Source organism: Mustela lutreola, chromosome 18, assembly GCF_030435805.1.
Source record: "Mustela lutreola isolate mMusLut2 chromosome 18, mMusLut2.pri, whole genome shotgun sequence".
In the NCBI taxonomy this organism is placed as follows: Eukaryota; Metazoa; Chordata; class Mammalia; order Carnivora; family Mustelidae; genus Mustela; species Mustela lutreola.
The window spans coordinates 26,204,443-26,227,612 of NC_081307.1; the positions used below are offsets into that span (position 1 = coordinate 26,204,443).

Sequence of the window (23,170 nt, forward strand, 5' to 3'; positions counted from 1 at the left end):
TCACTTCTAGATGGCCAAGTCTGGCAGACATGAGCAGAGGCAAGAATGGGACTTCAACTCGAACTTGAATTTCAAGTTCGGAAGAACTGGGTGTCCTTCCTTTTATTGTGACACAACTGGAACCCTCTCACAATTTCCCACCAAAACTACAATTCTCCTCACATTGTCACCAGGTGGCACAATCCTCAGGCCAAAGAAGGGGTAGATGGGAGAAATTCCTCTTCCATATAGCAGCCAGAGGGGATCAAGGCACAACACAAAAAATGCAAGTGAATGAGGAAAAGCTACAGAATTTGCAAGTGTGACAACTGAGCAAAATACTGCATTTACTACATCTCAATTTACTCCTTTGTGAAAGTTTGGACAAAAGATAACAAGCCAGTATACAATACTGGCGAACACAGGGTTAGCTAGAAACTACTACTAACACACACCTGGCAGCAAAGTAGCTTACCTTCAACTCTGTGCTGGCGGCCTTCATGTATGTCTCCTTGCATACAAGATGAAGTGTTTGAGATGTCCAAAATGCATTTCCACACCTAACCAATAAAACAGAATGGTGACAGGTGATATCACCAAGATGGTGACACAGGTCATTCCTGACTTTGCTCCCCGTCACAAAAACAAGTATACAAGGAAAAGACCACTGAGAGAATTCTGGAACACAAAGGGGAGGCTGAAGCACCCTTCTGCACCACCCCTCCCCTTGGCCTTGGTTCCTCCAGTGGGAAAAACAGCCAGGGTGGCCAGCAAGCTTCCCAACATTGTGGGTCATGTCTTAGGAGCCCCAGCTTGGGTCTGGCCACACCAGGATTTCAGGGGATCTGCAGAGCTTGACTACTGGCAATCTAACCATGAGAGAAGAGGAAGAAGGGGTTGCAACAACCAGCTCTCAGATCTTGGCAGCCCAAGTTCCTACCTGCAGTGCCCAAGCAGTGGTCCCAACCTGTGGCTTATTCATCTGCAGAAGTCAGTCAGTGACGTGGTCTGATGAGGGGACTCGGTAGGAAGCAGGGCTGCCTGATCTAGGTCCTCAAATGAAGCAACTTTCCAGCCCTGGAGGGAGGAGAGTCATAAGCCTGCCCACGGCTGAGTGGAGCTCTTGACCCTGCTCAACCAGAAAGCCTGGAAAGCTGCACAGCCCACAACACTTGAGCAGGGAGTCCGGCAGGCAGGTCTGAAAAGTCTGCAGAACGAAGCTGGGGGCCGCATCCAGCCAGGGGGTTTGGGATGTGGGTTGGCTTGAGTCAAGACAACAATCTTACTGACCTTGAAGCTGGTTCTGCTGACCCTGGGCAGGGACTTGAATCCATAGGGCCACCCACAGCTGAAGACAGCTTGCAGCCCACGCACAAGGGAACTGCACCAGTGCCCACAGGGAGCCGCCAGCACCACCAATAGCCCCTGCTCTCCGTAGCACTGGAACTGAACAGTGTGCACTCCCCATCCACAGGGTAAATCATGGGCCCTGACTAGCCAGGGAATTCAGGGTATAGTCACACTTGATTTGGGTACCAAACACTAAGCCATGCAGGCCCAGGGCCTGTCCTACTACCTGACTGCCGCAGAGAGCCCAATTTGTAGCCCAGCCTACTGAGTAACCCCGTCCTGACCATCTAGAAAGCCTGACCGGAGAAGCTAGGGAACCCCAGAGTCTATCCTCTAGACTCACTCTGGCAGGGAGCCAAGCAAGCAGTCCTAGCCAACTGTTCTCAGCCAGTACAACCCCCAGCCCCAAAGCTCAGAGCCTGGGCAATGGCTTCATCAAAGAAGAGAGCTGACAGCAAGCCCTACCTGCTCAATGATGTCACTAGCAGACAATCCAGAAGCCCAAACTAAACTGACTGGTGAGGAACTGTCTCTGCTAAAATAAACATGTACAGTCCAAAAGAAGTGGAGATCTACAAACTGTCCAAGAATTCAAAATCATCCTCTTAACGTTTAGTGAATTACACAATGTGAGAAAAATAAATGAACAAAACGACAAGTTCAACAAGGAAATAGAAACCATTAAAAAAAAATCCCAGGGGCGCCTGGGTGGCTCAGTGGGTTAAAGCCTCTGCCTTCAGCTCAGGTCATCGTTTCAGGGCTCTCTACTCAGCAGGTAGCCTGCTTCCCCCTCTCTCTCTGCCTGCCTCTCTGCCTACTTGTGATCTGTCAAATAAATAAGTAAAACCTTTGGGGGAAAAAAAAAATCCCAGAGCTGAAAATACAATGACTGCAGAGGCGTTTAATGAAAACATTCACAAACTGAGGGTTGCTGGAGGGGGTGGTGGGAGGGGGGATGGAGTGGCGGGGTGATGGACACTGGGGTGGGTATGTGCTATGGTGAGTGCTGTGAACTGTGTAAGACTGATGATTCACAGACCTGTACCCCTGGGGTAAATAATACATTATATGTTAATTTAAAAATAAATTTTCTAAGAATCTTTAAAATAAAAAAATAAAGAAATTAATACGTAGTAGAATCAGCAACCTGCGGGAAAGGACACTAGAAATTATCCAGTCAGAAGAACAAAAAGAAAAAGAAATGGAAGAGAGTTAAGAATACTTTAGCGATTTACTGGACAGTCAAAAGAAACAATATTCATGTGATGGGAATTCCAAAAGATGAAAAATATAAAAAGTATACTTAAAGCAATAATGGCTAAAGACTTTCCAAACCTGGGAGAGAAATGGACATCCAGATCCCTGAGGCCCAAAGGACCCCAAGTAGACTGAACCCAAATAGGAATACACCAAGACACATTTTTAAAAAATTGTCAAAAGTCAAAGACAAAGAATTTTGAAAGCAGCAAGAATAAAGTAAATTACATACAAAGGAACCCACATACGAATATTGGGATTTTATTTTTTTAAGATTTATTTACAGGGCAACTGGGTAGCGCAGTCAGTTAAGCTAATGCCCTTATCAGGTCATGATCTCAGGGTTCTTAAGGGCTTCCAGATCAGCAGGGAATCTACTTCTCCCTCTGCCCCTCCCCATTTTGTGCACATTTTCTCTCAATATTTATTTATTTGAGAGAGAGAGCGAGCGAGCAAGTAAGCATGAGACAGCAGAAAGGGGTACAGAGTGAGAGAAAGAATCCCAAGCAGACTCTATGTTAAGCGGAGAGAACTCAACCTCACAACATGAACCAAACCAAGAGTCAGATGCTTAACTGACTGTGCCACCCAGGCGCCCTACCAGAGGATTTCTAATCAGAAACATTTTAGGCCAGGGAAGAATAGGATGACATACTAAAATCACTGAAAGGAAAAAAAAAAACTGTCAACCAAGAATTCTATACTTGGAAAAGCTGGCCTTTAGAAATGAGGAAAAATACTTTCCCAAACAAAAGCCAAGGTAGTTTAACACCACTAGACCTCCCTAATCAGAAATGCTGAAGGGAATCCTTAGAAGGAAAGTAAAAAATATGCTAATTAATACTGAAAAAAACAAAGCATGAGACTTACTGGTAATGGTAAATACATAGTCAAAATTAGATTCTGTACGATGGTAATAGCAGTGTGTAGGGCACTTAAACTCTAGTTTAAAAAATTTAAAAAAGGATTTAAAACAGGAAAAAGAATAACAATAATAATCTGCTATTAGTTACACAATATTAAAAATATAAAACAATACCAATAACCTAAAGTGTGAGCAGGAGGGTAAGTATAAGTGTAAAGTTTAGAAATCCTATTAAAGTTATCAGCTTAAAATAAGGTGTTATAATTTTAATATATTTTATATAAGCTTCATGGTAAGCACAAGGGGAAAACACAGTAATTATATAAAAGAACATGACAGAGAAGTCAAAGCATTCTGATATCAAAGGATATCAAAACAAAAAAAGACAAAATTTGAAACAAGGAACAACGGATCTACAAATCTACAAAAATGGATCTAAAAATTTAATAAATAGCAATAATAAGTCTCTATCAATAATTACCTTAACTAGGTTAAATTCTGCAACTGCAATACACAGAACACACTGACTGTATTCAAAAATAAGACCCAATGAAAATGCTGCCTACAAGACACTCACTTTAGCCTTAAAGACACACACAGACTAAGATTGAAGGGATGGTAAAGATATTTCAAGGAAATGATAAAACAAACAAACAAACAAAAAAAACCCCAACAACCAGTAGATATATATATATATATATATATATATATATATATATATATATAAAACAAAATAAACCTCAAATTAAAATGTAAAAAGATACAAAGGTCATCATATAATGATAAAGGGGTCAATCCTTCAAGAAGCTATAACAATTGTAAATATTTATGCACCAAAATCGGAGCATCCAAGTATATAAAGCAAAAACTAACAGAGCTAAAAGGAAAAATAAAAAGCAATACATTAAGAGTTGGGGGCTTTAATACCCTACTCTCAACAATGGATGGATCATCCAGACAGAACCAATGGGAAACAGATCTGAACAATGCTTACAGACCAAATGGATCTAACAACCATATACAGAACATTCTATCTGAAAAGAGCAGGCTACATATTCTTCTCAGACACACAGGGAATATTTTCTAGGATAAACCAAATGCTGGGCCAAAAAAATAAGTCTTAGTAAATTTTTTTTTGAGATTTTTATTTGAGAGATAGAGACAGAATGTGTATGCGCAGGAGAGCACAAGCAAGGGGAGCTGCAGAAAGGGAGGGAGGAGCAGCCCTCTCACTGAGCAGGGAGCCTAATATGGGGCTCAATCCCAGGACCCGAAGATCATGACCTGAGCCAAAGGCAGATGCTTAACTGACAGAGCCACCCAGGTGTCCCAAATCTTAGTAGACTTAATAAGGTTGATATCAGGGGGCGCCTGGTGGCTCAGTCACTAAGAGTCTGCCTTCAGCTCAGGTCATGATCCCAGGGTCCTGGGACCCAGCCCCACATCAGGCTCCCTGCTCAGCCGGGAGCCAGCTACTCCCTCTCCCACTCCCCCTGCTTGTGTTCCCACTCTTACTGTGTGTCGCTATCTCTCAAATACATAAAATTAAAAAAAAAAAAAAAGTTGAAATCATGCCAAGTATCTTCTCTGACCACAATGGTATGAAACTAGAAACAAAAGAAGGAAAATGGAGAAATTCAAATACATGGAAACTGAATGCTCTCATGAACCACCAGGGGATCAAATTAGAAACTAAATGAGAAGTAAGTATCTTGAGACAGACAAAAATGGAAACACAATCTACCAAAACTTATGGGATGCAGCAAAAGCAGTTTTATTTTTTTTAATTTGAGAGAGATAGAGAGCTCATCATACACATAAGAAGGTGGAGTGCCAGGCAGAAGGAGAGGGAGAAGCAGGCTCCCTGCTGATCAGTGAGCCAGATGTGGGACTTGGTCCCAGGACCCCGAGATCATGACCTGAGCCGAAGGCAGACGCTTAAATGACTGAGCCACGCAGGCGCCAGCAATAGCAGTTCTTAAAGGGAAATTCACAGCAATAAACACCTACAGTAGAAACAAGAAAGACCTCAAATAAACAGCCCAACTCTACGCATTAAAGAATTAGAAAAAGAACAAAGTGAGCCAAAAGTGAATAGGAGGAAACAAATAATAAAGATTAAAGCAAAAGTAAATATGATAGGCATACCTGGGTAGTTCAGGCGATTAAGCACCTGCCTTTGGCTCAGGTCATGATCTCAAGAGTCCTGGGATGAAGCCCTGTGTCGGGCTCCCTCCACTGCAGGGAGTCCGCTTCTCCCTCTGCCTGTCCCCCAGCTCATGCTGTCTCTCTCAAATAAATAAATAAATAAATAGCTGTGAAAACTTTTAAAAATTAGTATTATAGAGAACAGAAAAACAATGGAAAAGATTAACCAAGGAGATAGTTCTTTGAAAAGATAAAACTGACAAACATTTAGCTAGACTAACCAAGAAAAAGATTCCAAGTCAACAAAATTATAAATGAAAAACAAAACATTACAACTGATACCATGGAAATACAAAGTATCCTACTATGAACAACTATACACCAAACTGGACAACCTAGAAGAAACAGAAAAAAACTTGTTTTCCTTTTTCTAAGTAAGCTCTATGCTTAACATGGGGCTTAAGTTAGGATACCAGTATCAAGAGTTTTGTGTTCTACTCAGACAGCCAGGCTCTCTGAAATGGGAAATTTTAGTAGAAAATACAACCTACCACGTCTGAATTGAGAGTAAGCAGAAAATCCAAAGAGACCAATTACTATTTGGAAATTGAATCAGCAATCAAAAATCCCCCAACAAAGAAAAGCGCAAGACCAGATGTCTTCAAAGATGTGTTTTACCAAGCATTTCAAGAATTAATGCCAATCCTTCTCAAAACTTTCCAAAAACTCAAAGAGAAGAAAACACTCCAAAATTCATCTTATAAGACAGGCATTACAATGGTACCAAAGCCAAAAAAGGACATCACTAGAAAAAATATATAGGTCAATATCCCTCACAAACACAGATGCAAAAATTCTCAGTAAAATACTGGCAAACCAAATTTGGCAACACATTATAAAGATGTTTCAGAAGGATCAAGTGGGATTTATCCTTAGGATGCAAGGATGGTTTAATATATGCAAATCAGTGTGATACATGACATTAATAAAATGAAAGAAAAATCATTATCTCAATAGATACAGAAAATGCATTTACAACAAAATTCAACATCCATTTATGATAAAAACTCAACAAATCAGATACAGAAGGAACATACCCCAACACAGTAAAGGCCATACATGACAAGTCCACAGCTAACATCATATTTAAGGGTAAAAGGTTAAAAGCTTTTCCCTGAAGACCAGGAATAAGACAAAGGTGCCCAATCTTACCAATCCCTATTCGACATAGTACTAGAAGTGCTAGCCGGAGCAATCAAGAAAGAAAAATAAATAAGAAGCATCAGAACCAGAAAGGAAGTAAAACTGTCCCTACTTGCAGATGATTTTATAGAAAGAAAATCCTAAAGACTCCACCAAAAAACTGCTGATCTAATAAAGAAATTCAGTAAAGCTCGCAGGAAAACAAAATTAACATGCAAAACTCAGCAACTTTCCTACAAACTAATAACAAATCATCTGAAAAAGAAGAAAATCCCATTTTCAAAAGCATCAAAAACAACATAAAGTACTGAGGAATAAAGTTAACCAAGGGGGTAAAAGAGCTCTAGGCTGAAAATGCAGTTCTAATGCAGTAGAAAAAAACACTCTTAAAATCTATAAGGAACCACAAAAGACCCAATAGAATAGCCAGAGCAATCCTGAGAAAGAACAAAATGGGAGGCATCACACTTCCAGATTTCAAGCTATATTATAATGCTGTAGTAACTGAAACAGTATCAAATATTATTGACAAATAGTATCAACTAATATCTGATAAGGGAGCCCAGAACTCTCAATAAAGAAGAGTTGCTTCAATAAATGGTGCTGGAAAAACTGAGTACACATACATAAAAGGATGAAACTAGACTTCTATCTTATGCCATCCCCAGAAATTAATTCAAAATGGATTAAAGACTTAAATATAAGAGTAGAAACCATTTAAGTCCTAGGAAAAAAACATAAGAAAAAAGCTCCTTGACAAGGGTCTTAGCAATGATTTTTCAGATCACACCAAAGCACAAGCAACAAAATAAAAACTAAACAAGTGGCACTATATAAAACTAAAAAGCACAGCAAAGAAATAATCAAGGAAATGAAAAGGCAGCAGATGAGTTGGGAAAAAAATGTTTGCAAACCATATATCTAGTAAGAGGTTAACATTCAATAATATAAAAATTCCTACAATTGCAAAAAAAAAAAAAAAAAAAAAAGAAATCCAACTAAAAACTGGGCCAAAGACCTGAAATAGACATTTTTCTAAAGAAAATATACAAATGGCCAACAAGCACATGAAAAGATGTTCAACATCACTAATCATTAGAGGAATGCAAATTAAAACCACAATGAGGTATTCTGATACTATTAGAATGGTTAGCATCAAAAAGAAATAACAAATGCAGGCAAGGATGTGGAGAAAAGGGAACCCTTGTGCACTGACGGTGGGATTACAAACTGGTACATCCAATATAGAAAATACAGTTTCCTCAAAGATATTAAAAACATTATTACCAAGTGATCTACCAACCCCACTTCTGGGAATATATCCGATGTAAATGAAAACAGTATGTGTCAGAGCTATCTGTACCCCCATGGAAACAAGCTAAGCATCTATTGGCAGATGAGTGGATAAAGATGTGGATGGAATAGACTATTATTCTATTATGGAATACTTCAGTTGTAATAAAGATGAAATCTGCCATTTCAAACAACATGGACTGACCTTGAGGGCATTATGCTAAGTGAAATATGACAAAGGAAAAGACAATTTGATCTCACCTATATGTGAAACCAAAAATACAAGAACTCATAGCAGAAATTGTGTTTGTGATTACCAGAGGCAGGAGTGGGGCTGGGGAAATTGGGTGGAAATGGTACAAATTTCAGTTCCAAGGTAAGTTAAGGACAGGGACAAGGATGCGACATACAGCAGGATGATGACAGTTAACTCTCCTCTGTGGCATATATCAAGAGTAAATTTTATGAGTTTTTGCCACATGGAAAAAAATGTTTTTTTCTATTTTTTTGGACCTATTGCGGTTATCATTTCCCAACATACGTAAGTCAAATCATTACGCTGTACACACAACTTAAACTCCTGCTGTATGTCAACTATACCTCAATATTACCGAAAAATAAAAACAGAAAGATGTGTAGACTACCAAAAGTAGGCACACTCGGAGATAAGCTAGCTTCAGAATTTTTACAAGAAAACTAGTTTTATGTTATAAGACATCAAACGTTCCTCCTCATTGACTAAACAAACAAACAAACAAAAAACAAACCCTGGTAACAAAGACCCATGAGTTTCCCAGTGTTCTAAATTACCCGACAAGAGGAAAGGAAAACAGTCTTATGTAAATGGATGAGAACCAAATCAGAAGGATAAAAAGAACTAAAGCAGCAAAAGAGCTTATCATCTACACAAAGTACTGACTGCTCTGGGTTACCATCACACCTTTTCTTGAGATGACTGAACCTTATGTTTAAAATCTTCTGCAATTTCAGTTTATAATATGAGACTGTAAGAACCAACCCAAAGGACCACCCAAGTAACAAGCAGAGGTAAGGAGAACAGGCAGCCCGCCATAGAAGGCTGGAGTAAGCACACAGACTTCCTTCCTCTAGATCACCATGACTGCTAAGAACCCACATCTTTGATAATGGCTCTCATGAGCTCAGCCAGTGATGGCAAGACAGAGGGAGTCTCCCCCAGAAAAAATTCAGGGTCAAATCCCATGAGGATTGAGACAGGGTAAAGATGACGTTCAAGTTGGCAAAAAAACTCTTATCCATCTTTGTTGGAGATGGCATGAGCCCATGACTTGGAAAATCCAAGAAGCTCGATACTGATTCATGCTTTTAAAAAAACATTAAAAATCACATGTAGTGTATCTCTACTGTCACATTTGCTAACAAGGGGCACATCCTGTGTTCCAACTGTGGGATCCATATGCTCAGCACCACAGCACAAATCAGTCTTCAACAACATCGCAAACATGCATCCTGTGGGAGTTGAAGACCGGAGCTGCCGTCTGCCATTGCCAAAGACAGAAAGAAACAAACTGAACTCACTAACATCTTCGAGTTCCTTCTACAATGATTTTATTATAAATATGTTCTTTTGGAATAAACAAATATTGCATTCAAGACTATTTATCTGCAAACTTGTTCTAAAGTAATAAAGGAAGAGAAAAGGAACCAGGAACCACTCAGAAATAGAGATAAGTAGCAAAGACACTTGCACGCCATGCTAAGCGCCTTTTTCCCAGAAGTAACAGAAGGTTAACAGGGAATATCACATATCTCATTAGCCCATTCAATTAAAGTAAGCTTTGAGTTTGGTAATTTGCTCTTGTTCTGTAAACTGAACTGCTCCTCTCCTCAGCCCTAAGAAGTAGAATGGGAAGAGTCTTCAGAGCCCAGCAACAAAAAAGATCTTGACTTTGTTAACTCTTTGCTCATGAACAAACTGTTCGCTATTTGCCAGGAGCAATGTCAGAGTAGTCCTTCAACACTCCAGCCAGATGTTCGTTGTGGGTCTTAAACCGTCGCTTTTTCTGTGAAGCTGGCTTTTTCCTTCTCTGAATAGGAGCCTACAAGAAAAGGTAAAAACAGAAACAGCTACTCAGAAAGGCAGAATAGCAAGGATTTACTAACGATGTGCGGAAACCTTTCTTCCTGCTCGGTGGGCCCAGCTTCCTATGCCAACCCCCAACCACAGCTCCCAACCACAGATGAGCGCTAGAGTCATGGTGACGTGCACACCTTCCCCGGGAATAACGGGGCTGGCACAGAAAGCCCCCAGAACTATTCTCAACACTAAGCAGATCAAAAAGAGAGGTAATAAAGCTCTTTTTCATTTCTATCTTTAGGTTTTAAAAAAGATCTGAAGTAAATATGGCAAAACAGAGATACAGCAAACTTGGCAATTGGCTATGCACACAAAGATTTAAGTATTATTCTCCATTGTTTTCTGTGTCCTTGAAATTTAAAATCACATGGTTTAAAAAAAATCAATAAACTAAGCAATGATAGGAAAAAATAGCTCATAAAGTGCCGCCATTACACTAACTCATAAAGATCACTAGGCAATAAATTCAACCTTTTAGGGATGCTAAAAATTCACTGAATAAAACGCACACACACAGAATCATAAAGAAGGCAAGCTACAAATCTGATGGTAGATGAGGGAAGGCGAGGGGCAAAGCAGCTGCAGTTAAGGTGTTGGTGAATTATTCTCCAAACTGGGTTTGTCCTTGGACTACAGACAACTGATTAAGCTGGTACAAGGCAATTCACAAGTCACCATTCCATTACAAATTCCTCTTTTGATCAGGCTTTGGGCCTATATAGTATCTGGTTCTTAAGGAATCTGAAAGTCAACAAGGACAACAATGTGATCAGGGCTAAGGCGGAGTCAGGCACCAAGACCACAGGGGCTCATGGAACAAGGAGGGAGGAAGCACAGTTGAGGTCTTAAAGGTCGAGATGAGAAGCAAGCTCCTTTGAGAAACTGGGAGGGCAACACGTGGGCACTAGAAAATGTTCGGTATGACCTGACCTTAAGAGTAATCCCTACTAGGCGGACAGTGGTGGAAGGGGTAAATGAGGAAAGCTCTCACATGCCTGGGTCACAGCACCTGGGGGCAGAGATCCACTGGCGCCCAATAGATCAGGCATGATCTGGTTTGCGTCTGACCAAGATCACTAATTACAACACCGAGAAAAAACTGGAAGAGAGAACAGACTACCCATTTTTCAGAGAACAGGAAGCAGGCTCACAGCTCAAAGAACAGAGGATGACTTTTTTTTTTTGTTTCCTCAAGAAACTACATACCACTTTCTTTGGTCCGGATTCCTGCATGGAAGAAATACCCTGTCGCTTCAGATATTCTTCAATTTTCTCCTCATCCATTGAATCCACCGTGACGCTCCTCCAGAGCTTCTGAAACTCTGCCAACAAGATAGCAGGGATTTTATGACAGATGTTTACAAGCTATGGCATTTGTGATAGAAATCCAGGCCTTGCTATTATCTCCTCTGGTCTAAAGTAGCACATCTAAGACTTCGTGATAAAATCAAAGGAAGTAAGACAAGAACACTCAAACACCGGACCATGAGCATAGAAGGGGCTGGGAACAGCGGTGTTCTCTTCTGCGTCCAGTAACGAAGGGCCTCGCCATGAGAACTCCCTGCTGCTGATAGTCTCCTTTTAGTCTGAGAAGCAGTTCTCTCCTGTGAAATAGCTGAAAATTCCTGTTCACCCTCTGAGCTCACTCTACAATGATTTTATTATAAATATGAGAACCATCAGTACAAAGAAACATGAAGGGAGGCAAGGGAACCAAAATTTGATATGGGGATAAGAAGCTGTAAGAGTTCATAAACAAGAAGACTTTTGAAACCAGAAAACCTGGAGATGGGGTTCTAAGAGGTCATCAAGACTCTTACAAAGTTTGGGTCAGTTATTTTACAGAATGGACTGCAATTTGGGGTTGTCTACTATTTCTTCATGATTAAACTGAGGTTATACATTTCTGGCAAGAATATCACAGAAATGACGTTACACCTTTCTTGGTGCAAAGGGTACATGATATGTCAATGTCTTATTATTGAGGCTGATAAACTGACTGCTGGTTAAGCTGATATCTGTTGGATTTCTCCACCATGAATCTATTATTTTTCCCTCTGTAATTAATGAGGACCTTATGGGGAAATCTACTGAGACTAAGCAAATACTCCATTTCTCATTACACTTGTTGCTAACTTTAGCATTCTCTGACAGCTCCTGTCTATAATTATTACTCGTGGGTTTGCCTAATGGCAAATTATTTCCATCACTCCTTCCAGATGCATAAATTAGAATTCTACTGTAAGGAAGGACTATTCATTCTCCATTTATTCAGTTATTTATTTGATATAGTATGGACTAATGAATACTTATTTTACAGATTACAATCGACTACAATCATTGTTACTCAAACATCCTGGCTTTGGTCATTGAGAGCCCCTTCAGATTGTTGCTGTATCTTTTTTACTGCTTTCCTTTTTATTTTTTGTTTTGTTGAGCACTTATTTTCTGGTACCAAAAGATGTTCCAAGCTCATCTTATTAGTTCCCCAAACTTAGAATCAACCATTTCGTCAAGGAGTCCTGACAGCTTTTACTGGAGAAGGTTATCTAGAAACCAAGACCTAGATGCTCTATATTCTTTGTCAGTTCAGTGTTTGTTTTCTGAAAATAGCAAATGATTAGGGGATATCAAATTTAAAGGCAGATGGATATATTCTGGCAGATCTCCAAGTATCATGAAAGTCAAGCATGCTCCTTATAAATTATAAAAGTAAATAAAATAGGAACAGCTTTAGAAATCTTGTAACAGAAAAGAAAATTTACAAATTTTCAAATTAACAAATTTGAATATGTAATATTTACAATTCGGACTGGATCCTCTGAATTGAAGAGATCCCTATCCGCTTACGCTAACAATGAAAGCTGTGTAACAAAGTATGTCAGAGAAGAAAGGGAAATAAACAAACTCATTAAAGAAGTTTTTCTTAAATTCCTAAATAACTCATTCACATTTTGGCTATGCCCAGATCTTTCCTGTGAAATGCAAAATTAGCAGACTCATACAGTACAGCCTGGGAACCAGATGGCCTGGATGTGAATCCAGGCACTCCATTTACTATGTAACACGGGGCAAGTCACTTACCCCTCTGCCTCAGTTTCCTGAACTGCAAAACAGGGAAAATAATACCTGTCTCACAGAGCTACAGACATTAGAGTTAATGTATGTGTCTCCTACAAAGAAAAAAAACTAAACCTGTTATAGTTATCACCATCTAACCTCTATCATCTTTTATTTCTGGATGCTAACCCCTCTAACGAAAGCAGTATAAAATACCTAAGAGAAAGGATTGGCTAACAGATACAGGATCATCTCATTTATGTAAAATAGAAAAAACTAAAATTCTATAAATTTTCCTTTTATTTGAGAGAGCGTGCACACACACATCAGAGCATGAGTGGGCGGGGGTGGGGTGAGGAGAGGATGGGACAGAGGGAGAGGAAAAGGGAGAGCAGCAGAGTCCCTGCTGAGCACGGAGCCACACACACATACACACACATAGTATCTTGGGGGGGGGGGGGCAAGGTTAGGGTTTTGTTTATTTGAGTAGTTTCTAGCCATCAACATGTCTGATCTAGAGAGGCAAGCAAGGGAGAGAAAATTCTTGGGCCCATTTTAGAGTCTAAGGCAGTGAGCCTGAAGTGGGCTCTGGGCAGGGTCAAGGTCACAGCTAGTAGAGAAGACAACTCTGCAGCTGCTTCATGAAGTGCTGTCCCAACCTGGGTGGGGACATGGCAGACCCCTCCCACCCCATCTGGCCCACACCCTCTCAGCTGTACCTTTCCCAATCCCCTTGGGAGCCCACCACCCAGCAGGAGTCGGGATGGAGGCTCCCTGTGCACCAGTGTGGCAGCCTCACTGGCTGGCCTTCACTACCTTGATGGCATTCACAAGGTTCTGGGTCAGGCAGATACCACAGATCTGAAGGAGGGCAATGCCCACAAAGACCCCAGTAACAACAGTAGAGCGGTCTTGCAGCCACTTCTCAAACTGGCCTTTGTGTGGACTGGCCTTTAGTATGGACAGAGTGCTGCCACTCCAGCTCCAGCGTGAGCTGGCTATTGTAGCTGCACACCAAGGACATCTTCTGCTGGGTCCCTGATGTAGCAGGAGAAGGGGACCCTGCAGCACTCCTGGCTCAGGTTCAAGTTAGTGCAGCTGAAATACAGATGAAAGTGCCAACCATCAGGCCCTCGGGCTCTACGTCAAAACCAATATTCCTGAGCAGAGATTCTTTCCATTGTTACTGATGGAAGAAAGTGAGCTGGTCTCGAATCCCATATGAAAACTAGGATCCCTGATGCCAGCTCCAGGAAGAAAATGTAGCTGAGAAACATGGAAAAACCTGGAGCAGGAAGGTGTTCTCCCAGAGAGCCCCAATGCCACCACCAAAGCGCAGCACCAACACACTTCCAACCGCTACAAACAGCCACATGAGGTCAAGGCCTCCCAGATCCGTCGGCGATGAAATGTTGGAAAGATGGCCCTTCTCACCCCAGTTCCAGAGGCAAGTGGCCAAGTACAGGGCTCCCAGCACCCATAAGACAATGTTGAAGTCAAAAAGGCAGTATTTTCCCCAGCAGCTGACCTCAGGTTCCTGGAAGTATGCGTACGAGCCCAGCGTGGTGGCCAGCCACCCAGTGGCCCAGAAACCAGAGCTGGGGCCAGGCCAACCTCCACGGGCCACCCTGGGCTAGAGCCACCCAGGCTACACCACATCCTCGTTATCCACTCATCAGTCGATGAATACTTGGGCTCCTTCTGTATCTTGGCTATTGGAAATAATGCTGCAGGAAAGTGCATATATCCCTCTGAGTTTGTGTTTTTGTATCCTTTGGGTAAATACAGACTGCTGGATGCTGGCATAGTTCTATTTTTAACTTTCTGAGGAACATCCATACTGCTTTCCACAGCAGCTGTATCAGTACATTACTTCTAACCCACGTTTTCATATTTAAAGTAAGTTTCTTACAGACAGCATATATCAGGGTCTTGCTTTTGTATCCAATCTGAAAATCTGTGTCTTTATTATTATGTTTAGACAATTTACATCTCTCTCAATTACTATGTTTGAACAGTTAAACAGTGGAAAGTATGTTAGATGATTTTGTATGTTAAAACAGATGATGTCTTAATTAGTATGTTTAAATGATTTACATTCAACATAATAATAATGGCTGGAATAAAATCCATCAACTTACCCTTTCTATTCCATGTACTTATTTTTTCCTTCTGTTTCTGTGTTCATTTGGATCAAGTGAATATATTTTCTTTCATCTTATACCTACTATTGGCACAATATACTTATTAAGATATAACTGACACTTAACACTGAATTAGGTTTAGATGCAGAACACAATGATTTGATACATGCATATATAACACAATTACCAAAGTAATTTAACACTTATCACCACACAATTATAATTTTTTTTTTTTTTAAAGATTTTATTTGCTTATTTGACAGACAGAGATCACAAGTAGACAGAGAGGCAGGCAGAGAGAGAGAGAGAGAGAGAGAGAGAGAAGCAGGCTCCCGGCTGAGCAGAGAGCCCGACGCGGGACTCGATCCCAGGACCCCGAGATCATGACCTGAGCCGAAGGCAGCGGCTTAACCCACTGAGCCACCCAGGTGCCCACACAATTATAATTTTTAAAAAAGATTTTATTTACTTATTTGAGAGAGAAGAGAGGGAGAGCACAGACAGAGAAGCAGACTCCCCACTGAGCAGGGAGCCCAATGTGGTGCTCAATTCCAGGACCCTCAGATCATAACCTAAAGTGAAGGCAGATGCTTAAGTGACCGTACCACACAGGTGCCCCTACTATTACCATTTTTGTCCTTATGATAAGAACTTTTAAGATCTACTCTCTTTCAACTGTATAATACAGTATTTTTAACTATAGTTACTTCTTTAAAACAATGGTTTTAGTGGTCATCCTAGGGTTTATAATACACGTTTAATCAATCAGAGCTTAGCTACAAGTAAATTACACCAGTTCACATATAATATAAAGATGCTTAATAATGGGGCACCTCAATGGCTCAGTTGGTTAAGCATGTGATTCTTGATTTTGGCTCAGGGTCATGAGACTGAGGCCCATGTTGGGCTCCATGCTCGGCAGGTGCATAGTCTGCTTGAGATTCTCTCCCTCCCCACCCTGCCCCACTCCCATCCGTTCTAAAATAAATATATCTTTAAAAATAAATTTTTTTTAAAAATGTTATAATGTGATCCTTCCCTCTGATCTTTGAGCTATCATAAATTTTACTTATATATTTGCTGTATACATAAAAGATATTCCTAATAATTTTCCTTTATAATCAGTTATCCTTTTTTTTTTTTTTTTTAAGATTTCAGAGAGAGAGAGCAAGAGAGAGCACAAGAGGGAGGGGGCACAGAAGGAGAAGCAGAACTCCCTGCTAAGCAGAAAGCCTAAAGTGGGACTCAATCCCAGGACCTGAGCTGAAGGCAGATGGTTAACCAACTGAACCATCCAGGCACCCCTTTTCTTTTTTCTTAAGTAGGCTCCATACATGGAGCCCAACACAAGGCTTGAACTCACAATCCTAAGATTAAGACAAGCTGAGATCAAGAGTCAGAGACTTAATTGACTGAACCACCCAGGTGCCCCTTGAGCTCAAAGTAATTAGTAAGAAAAAAATTGTAAGTTTTAATTTTTAATAGATATTCTAAAATATTTTAATTAGAAAAACATGAATTTTATATTAACCTTCTATTTACAACATACTACTTATCTGTATAGGTCCAAGTTAGTATCTAGTATCACATCCCTTTTGCCTGAATTTCCTTAGTGAATCTGGTAATGCAGGTCTTATGACAATGACTTATCTCAGTTTCTGTGATACCATGGGACTATTACCCTAAAAAGAGATCCTTCATTTTTAAAAGACTGGTTTTAGGGTGCCTGGGTGGCTCAGTCAGTTAAGCGTCTGCCTTGGCTCGGGTCATGATCTCGGGGTCCTGGATTAGAGCCCCACATTCCAACTCCCTGCTCAGTGGGAAGTCTGCTTGTCCCTCTTCCTCTGCCCCTCCCCCCACTCTCTCAAATAAATAAAATCCTAAACAAAATAAAATCCTTTAAAAAAGAAAAAAGATTGGTTTTGTTGGGTACAGAATTCTAGGTTGAAAGTTTTTCCCTTTTGGGGCACCTGGGTGGGTAAGATGGTTAAGTATATACCTTCAGCTCAGGTCACAATCTCACAGTCCCCTAGGAGCAGGTCCTGCATCAAGTTCCCTGCTCAGTGGGGAGCCTGCTTCTCCCTCTCCCTCTGCTTTTGCGTTCTCTCTCTGCCAAAGAAATAAATAAAATCTTTAAGGGAAAAAAAAAAAAGTTTTTCCCTTTCAACCCGTGAAAGATATCACTGCATCGTCTTTTGGTTTCCACTAGTTCAAATGACAAGTCTGCAGCTGTTCTTTTTCCCTTTAACTGCCTTCAGTATTTTCTCATCATCATCAATTTTCAGCAGTTTGAATGTAAATACCTGGGTGCTTTTCTTGTCACTTGCTTTGGGGGATTATCTTGCCTTACTCTCTGAGCTTCTTGGATCTTTGGTGTAGTGTCTACTGTTAGTTTTTCAAAATCTTTGGCCATTATTTCTTCTGTCCTATTCTCTTCACTTGAGGTTTGAATCATACATTCAGACCGTGTGAAATTATCTCATAGCTAACGGATGTTCTACTTTTTCAGTTTTCTCTTTGCATTTTAGTTTACATAATTTGCACGGGCCTATGTTCAAGTTTATTGATTCCTCCTTTGGTTATACCAGGTATACTGATGAGCTTATTGAAAGCATTTTTAGTCTGTTACTGTGTTTTTCACTTCTAAAATTTTCATTTGCAGGTACCTGGGTGGAGCACTCGGTTAAGCATCTGCCCTTAGCTCAGGTCATGGTCTCAAGGTCCTGGGATCAAGCCCCACATTGGGCTCCCTGCTCAGCGGGGAGTCTGCTTCTCCCTCTCTGTGTTTTCTTCTCTTTCAAATAAATAAAAATCTTTAAAAATAAAAGAACAAAAAATTTTCATATACTATCTACCTTTGAAATATCCCACCTGATTGTACACGTTGTCTGCCTTTTCTACCAGATGCCTTAACCTATAAACCAGTTAATCTTAAATTCCACGTCTAACAGTTTCCAGTACCTGTGTCTCAAGAATTTTGTTAATTCCCTTGTCTCAATACTGTATCACTTTTCTCATCTTCATCTCTCTCTCACACACACACACACTGAAAGCAGGATACCCTCCATAGGACATCTAAAATGGAGATAAACAGTCTTTGTGTCTGGATATGGCCCTGTATTTCCTTATGCTAGGCCTTTACAGTGTGAATGTAGTCATTCTGTTGTCAGAACATGAGCTTGATCTAGAATATGTTGCTGCTATGGATACCTGTAATGCACCACAGGCTTCAAGCTGCTCTAGCCATACCTTGTGTTTAGGGTAGAGGCTTGTTTGCTAGAGAGTGTATCTCAGCGTCTACTCAACCAACAGTTCTAGGTCTTCCATTTAAACTGCATCTCATATGGTCTCTGCCTCCAAGCTCCTGCAACGCTCACAGAATTCCACTGTTGACAATTACTCTATTTCTCTTAGCCTCATATGGAGTGGGAGTTCTCTGAAATTCTGATTAAGACTTGGTCACAGCCAAGTACTATGTGCCTGGTATCAGGAATGTAGCCTTCTCAATGTTCCTGCCCATCCCCCTGTGCTAAAGCACATATTCCTACCCCTTCCCCAGGGGTGGAAGGTTTCTTACTGTTCCATTTCCACTGCAGTTTGAGACTTTTGTCTCACAGCAGAGAGGCAGGAAGAAGGACCCAGACAGGGCTTCGTGTCTTTCCTGTAGATACCCACTGAGGACAGTACATACCCTATACTCTATTTTATAAGCATCCAGGGAAGTCCCTGGAAGAAAGTCTGCAAGTAGGTATGAATTCCCTTCCCATGTGTTCTCAGCCCCCAAGGATTCTGTTTCTTCTTGCTAGTCCAATTTAAGCCTTTAGCAGTTCATTAAAATTTTTAACTGCATTCTTCTGAGTGGTGTTCATTTTGTCTGTCCCAGGTAAACAAGTACTTGTATCCCATCTTTTCCTGGAGACGCCTGTCTTTTCTTAGATTTCAGGTTAGCTGGTTGTCCTACAACCTCAGCTCTCTGATGGATTCAAGAAAACTATAAATTTGCAGCTGTCTAGGATTTATTATTATTCCTGTAAGAGTGCCACAATGCTCTCTCCAGCTTTCTTCATTTTAAGTGGAAGCCAGAAGTTCCCAACTATCCACTTTTTTGGCTAAAGAAGGATATGATTAATGCAACTAGCTCTGCCGGCTTATGTGAGAGAAAATACCTTCAGGTCAAACTTCCAACTCAGCAATAAAAACATCATTCTAATTCCAAGAAAGTGTACAATATTGTTGTTGTTGTTGTTTAAGATTTTATGTATTTATTTGAGAGAGAGAGAGAGATCATGAGCAGGGGGGAGAGATAGAGGGAGAACCAGACTCCCCATTGAGCAGGGAGCCTGATGCAGGACTTGATCCCAGGACTGCAGGATCATGACCTGAGCTGAAGGCAGATGCTTAACCCACTGAGCTACCCAGGTACCTGTACCCACAACACTGTTTTAGAATATATACCAAAGGTGCCTGGGTAGCTCAGCTGGGTAAGTATCTGTCTTCATTTCAGCTCAGGTCATGATCTCAGGGTTGTGAGATCCAGCCCTGTCAGGCTCTACACTCAATGGGGAGTCTGCTGGAGATTCTTCTTTCCCTCTCCTCTGCCCCTCCCCCTACTTTCTCTCTAATAAAATCTTTAAACATAAATAAATAAATACCAAGCCAGAATTTCATGTCAAATTTACCACAGCTGCTGAAGTATGTCACCCAAAAAAGAATAGTTCAAGCATTTTAACCCATGGCTTGTTAAATTCTAACTATCAATATGTAAAACTGTCTTTTATCTAGAATGAATATTATGTAACTGCATAACAAACTATACTTTTCTCTGCATGGAAAAAAAGATAAAGAGAATAAAAGTACATATATGATAAAAACATTATTTACACAATGGTAATTGTCAGTCAATACACTCTTAACCAAGCATCTATAATAGCAGCATTGCCAAGGTTCAGTTCCTTGAAGACTGAAATTACTCTTTCTACTTTGTATGTATAGTGCTTACAGACTTCAGGCCTCTTATGACACAATCACAGAGGCAGTAATACCTAACAGAATAGTGATAGCAATGGTCTAGAAAGCTAGAAAGCTAACAGTGACAGTAATGGTCTAGAAAGCTAATTAATGTACCACCAAAAAAAAAAAAAAAAATACACAACATAAACTTTAATGGCACAACGAAACTGAAAGTACATTAAAACAAAATTTAACTACTTTCTGTGCTAAAAAACGTGTTGCTTGGGCTATTTTCAGAGAAAAATCCCTGAATAAAAAAACTCTTCCATGGGGGCATGTGAGTGGCTCAGTTGATTAAGCACCTGACTCTTGACTACATTTTATCATCTCAGGGTCATGAGACTGAGCCCCACGGAGGGCTCTGCACTGGGCATGGAGCCTACTTAAGATCTGCCCCCCCCCCATATCTTTTTTCAATGTCTGGGTTTCTTGATAAAACATTTCTACATTAATTCCTGCCTTTCTTTAGCTCAGTGCTGTTTCAGTATTTAAATATTACATGTACTGTGTAAATGTACCACAGCTGCATAAATACTTAAGATGAACAATGGAAAGCAAGGCCTAATTTTTTTTTTTTAAGACTTTATTTATTTGACAGAGAGAGACAGAGTACAAGCAGAGGGAGCAGGAGAGGCAGGCTCCCCACTGAGCAGGAAGCCGTATGTGGGGCTCGATCCCAGGACCCTAGAATCATGACCTGAGCCAAAGGCAGACACCTAACTGACTGAGCCACCCAGGTGAACAGCACCTAATTTTAAAGGCAAGATATAAGCATCCCAAATTTAATTACATTTTAATGTATGCAAGGACAAAAAATGTATAGTTGACCAGAAGTACAAAGAAAAATCATGGTTTTCTCTAATTTCATAAAGTCATTGCAAGAAAATACAAATCCAAGATAATCCATATTTTCTATGAGACTGGCAAAGTCCACTAAAAACATCTAGTACTGGAGAGGGTACAGAATTGGATACCTTTTCATATACTGCTGTGAAGGGTAAATGGGTCCCAAAAAAAATGGTGCAAACTTTACAGATAGGCAAGGTGTTGACAATTTTTAAAATATGCCTTATCTTCTGATCTTGCAATTCTACTTAAAGAAAACTACAGTAAGGAAATAATCAGAGAAGTGCACAAGTAATTATGTGCAAATACTATTGATAATAGCATACAGCAGAACAAAAATCAAAAATTACATCTCTACCTGTGGAGCATCAGAAAAACTGTTTTAAAGTACATTCATAAAATGGAAAGCCATAAAAAAATAATGAACTAAAACAGCATAAGAGCCCCCAGGAAAAGAGCTTCTGGGATAAGCTCTGTATTCTAAGGATAAAACTGAAATTGTTTAAGTTTCTAAGCAGAAATGAACAAGTTAGCAGAAATGGAAGAAAAATCAGACTGTCACTGGACTTCTCATCAGGAACACCAACAAACATTCTATAACTGCAAAAGATCTTTGCAAATGTGGCCTCAGACTGCTAAACTGGCTCTGATTCTTTATTATCCATTTAACAAAACACAAGACTACAGATCTACTTAGTCAATAACCACACAGCTAAGTAAACATGAATAAATAACCAGTTAAGATTTAAATATCTAGTATTCTGGTACTATTTGGTATTTCCAATTCCTCTGATAATAGCTAATATTACTGTTACTATTAGTCTTACTACATGCCAGGCTCTGTTCCAAGCTCTATGCACATTTATTTTTAACTCATTTAATTCTCATAAGGACCATGAGACATATACCATTATTTCTCTTTTATAAATGAGAAATCTCAGAAGTACCTTGCCCAAGCTAATAAGGAGCAGATCTAAGATATAAACCTACAGATTAACTATTCAAACATCTTGACCACGGCATTTATACTGCCTCTAAATGAATAAGATCCTGATAAAAGGAAATAAATACCTTTGTGAAATAAGACAAATACCTAAGTTCAATTACTCTGTGTTCATGTACCTATCTGATTTTCTAAATTTCTATAAATAAGCTCTGTCCTTACTTGTATTATACCTTATCTAAGACATTTCCTTCTATTACACATAAAATGAAGGGTGAGTCTTCAAACGGGACTAAAAGCTTCATCAATCAGTATTTCTTCTTTAGCTAAGACTGCCACCTACTGGGCTAACACAAAAATCTCCATCAAGGGGCACCTGGGTGGCTCAATGGGTTAAAGCCTCTGCCTTCTGCTTGGGTCATGGTCCTGGGGTCCTAGGATCGAGCCCCATGTCAGGCTCTCTGCTCAGTGGAGAGCCTGCTTCCCCTCCCTCTTTCTCTGCCTGCCAATCTGCCTACTTGTAATCTCTGTCAAATAAATAAATAAAATCTTAAAATAAAAACTCCATCAATACAATCAGGACAGCACATTTTGAGTAAAATATGAACAAAGAGAAAGAGACAGAGAGGAAGACAAATGTTAAGACATGCATCAATTTTCAGTGGATCTTCTCTGGAATCACACAACTTCTATCATTAGAAAAAAAACTGTATCTTGAAAATCAGTGACTTATGCCATACTGACAATTTCAACTCCAAAAACAGTGTCTGAATCCTGAAATTCCTGTGGATCGTGACTTATTCCCCCAGTGTCTACAGTGCTGTACGAACCTCACAATAACAGTACGCAAGAACCACCATCTGTGTTCCCATGTCAACGTTCCCTCGGCTTTAGGAAAGCTTGAGAACAGAGACCTTACTCACTGGGTGACAACCCTCTATAACTAAATGCACTGA

At 40.2% G+C, this 23,170-nt stretch overlaps 1 protein-coding gene and 1 pseudogene across 1 annotated transcript in view; both read right to left on the reverse strand.

The window, feature by feature from the left end:
• Positions 1 to 9,659: 9,659 nt before the first annotated feature.
• GTF2E2 (general transcription factor IIE subunit 2) overlaps positions 9,660 to 23,170 on the reverse strand; it is a 67,725-nt gene continuing 54,214 nt past the window's right edge. The window contains exons 7-8 of the mRNA XM_059156337.1: positions 11,418 to 11,533; positions 9,660 to 10,173 (exon numbers count right to left, since the gene is read on the reverse strand). Coding sequence (XP_059012320.1) covers positions 10,057 to 10,173; positions 11,418 to 11,533 — 233 coding nt within the window. The 3' untranslated portion in view covers positions 9,660 to 10,056. The remainder of the gene's footprint in view (positions 10,174 to 11,417; positions 11,534 to 23,170) is intronic.
• On the reverse strand, positions 11,540 to 17,828 carry LOC131820657 (tetraspanin-17-like; annotated as a pseudogene).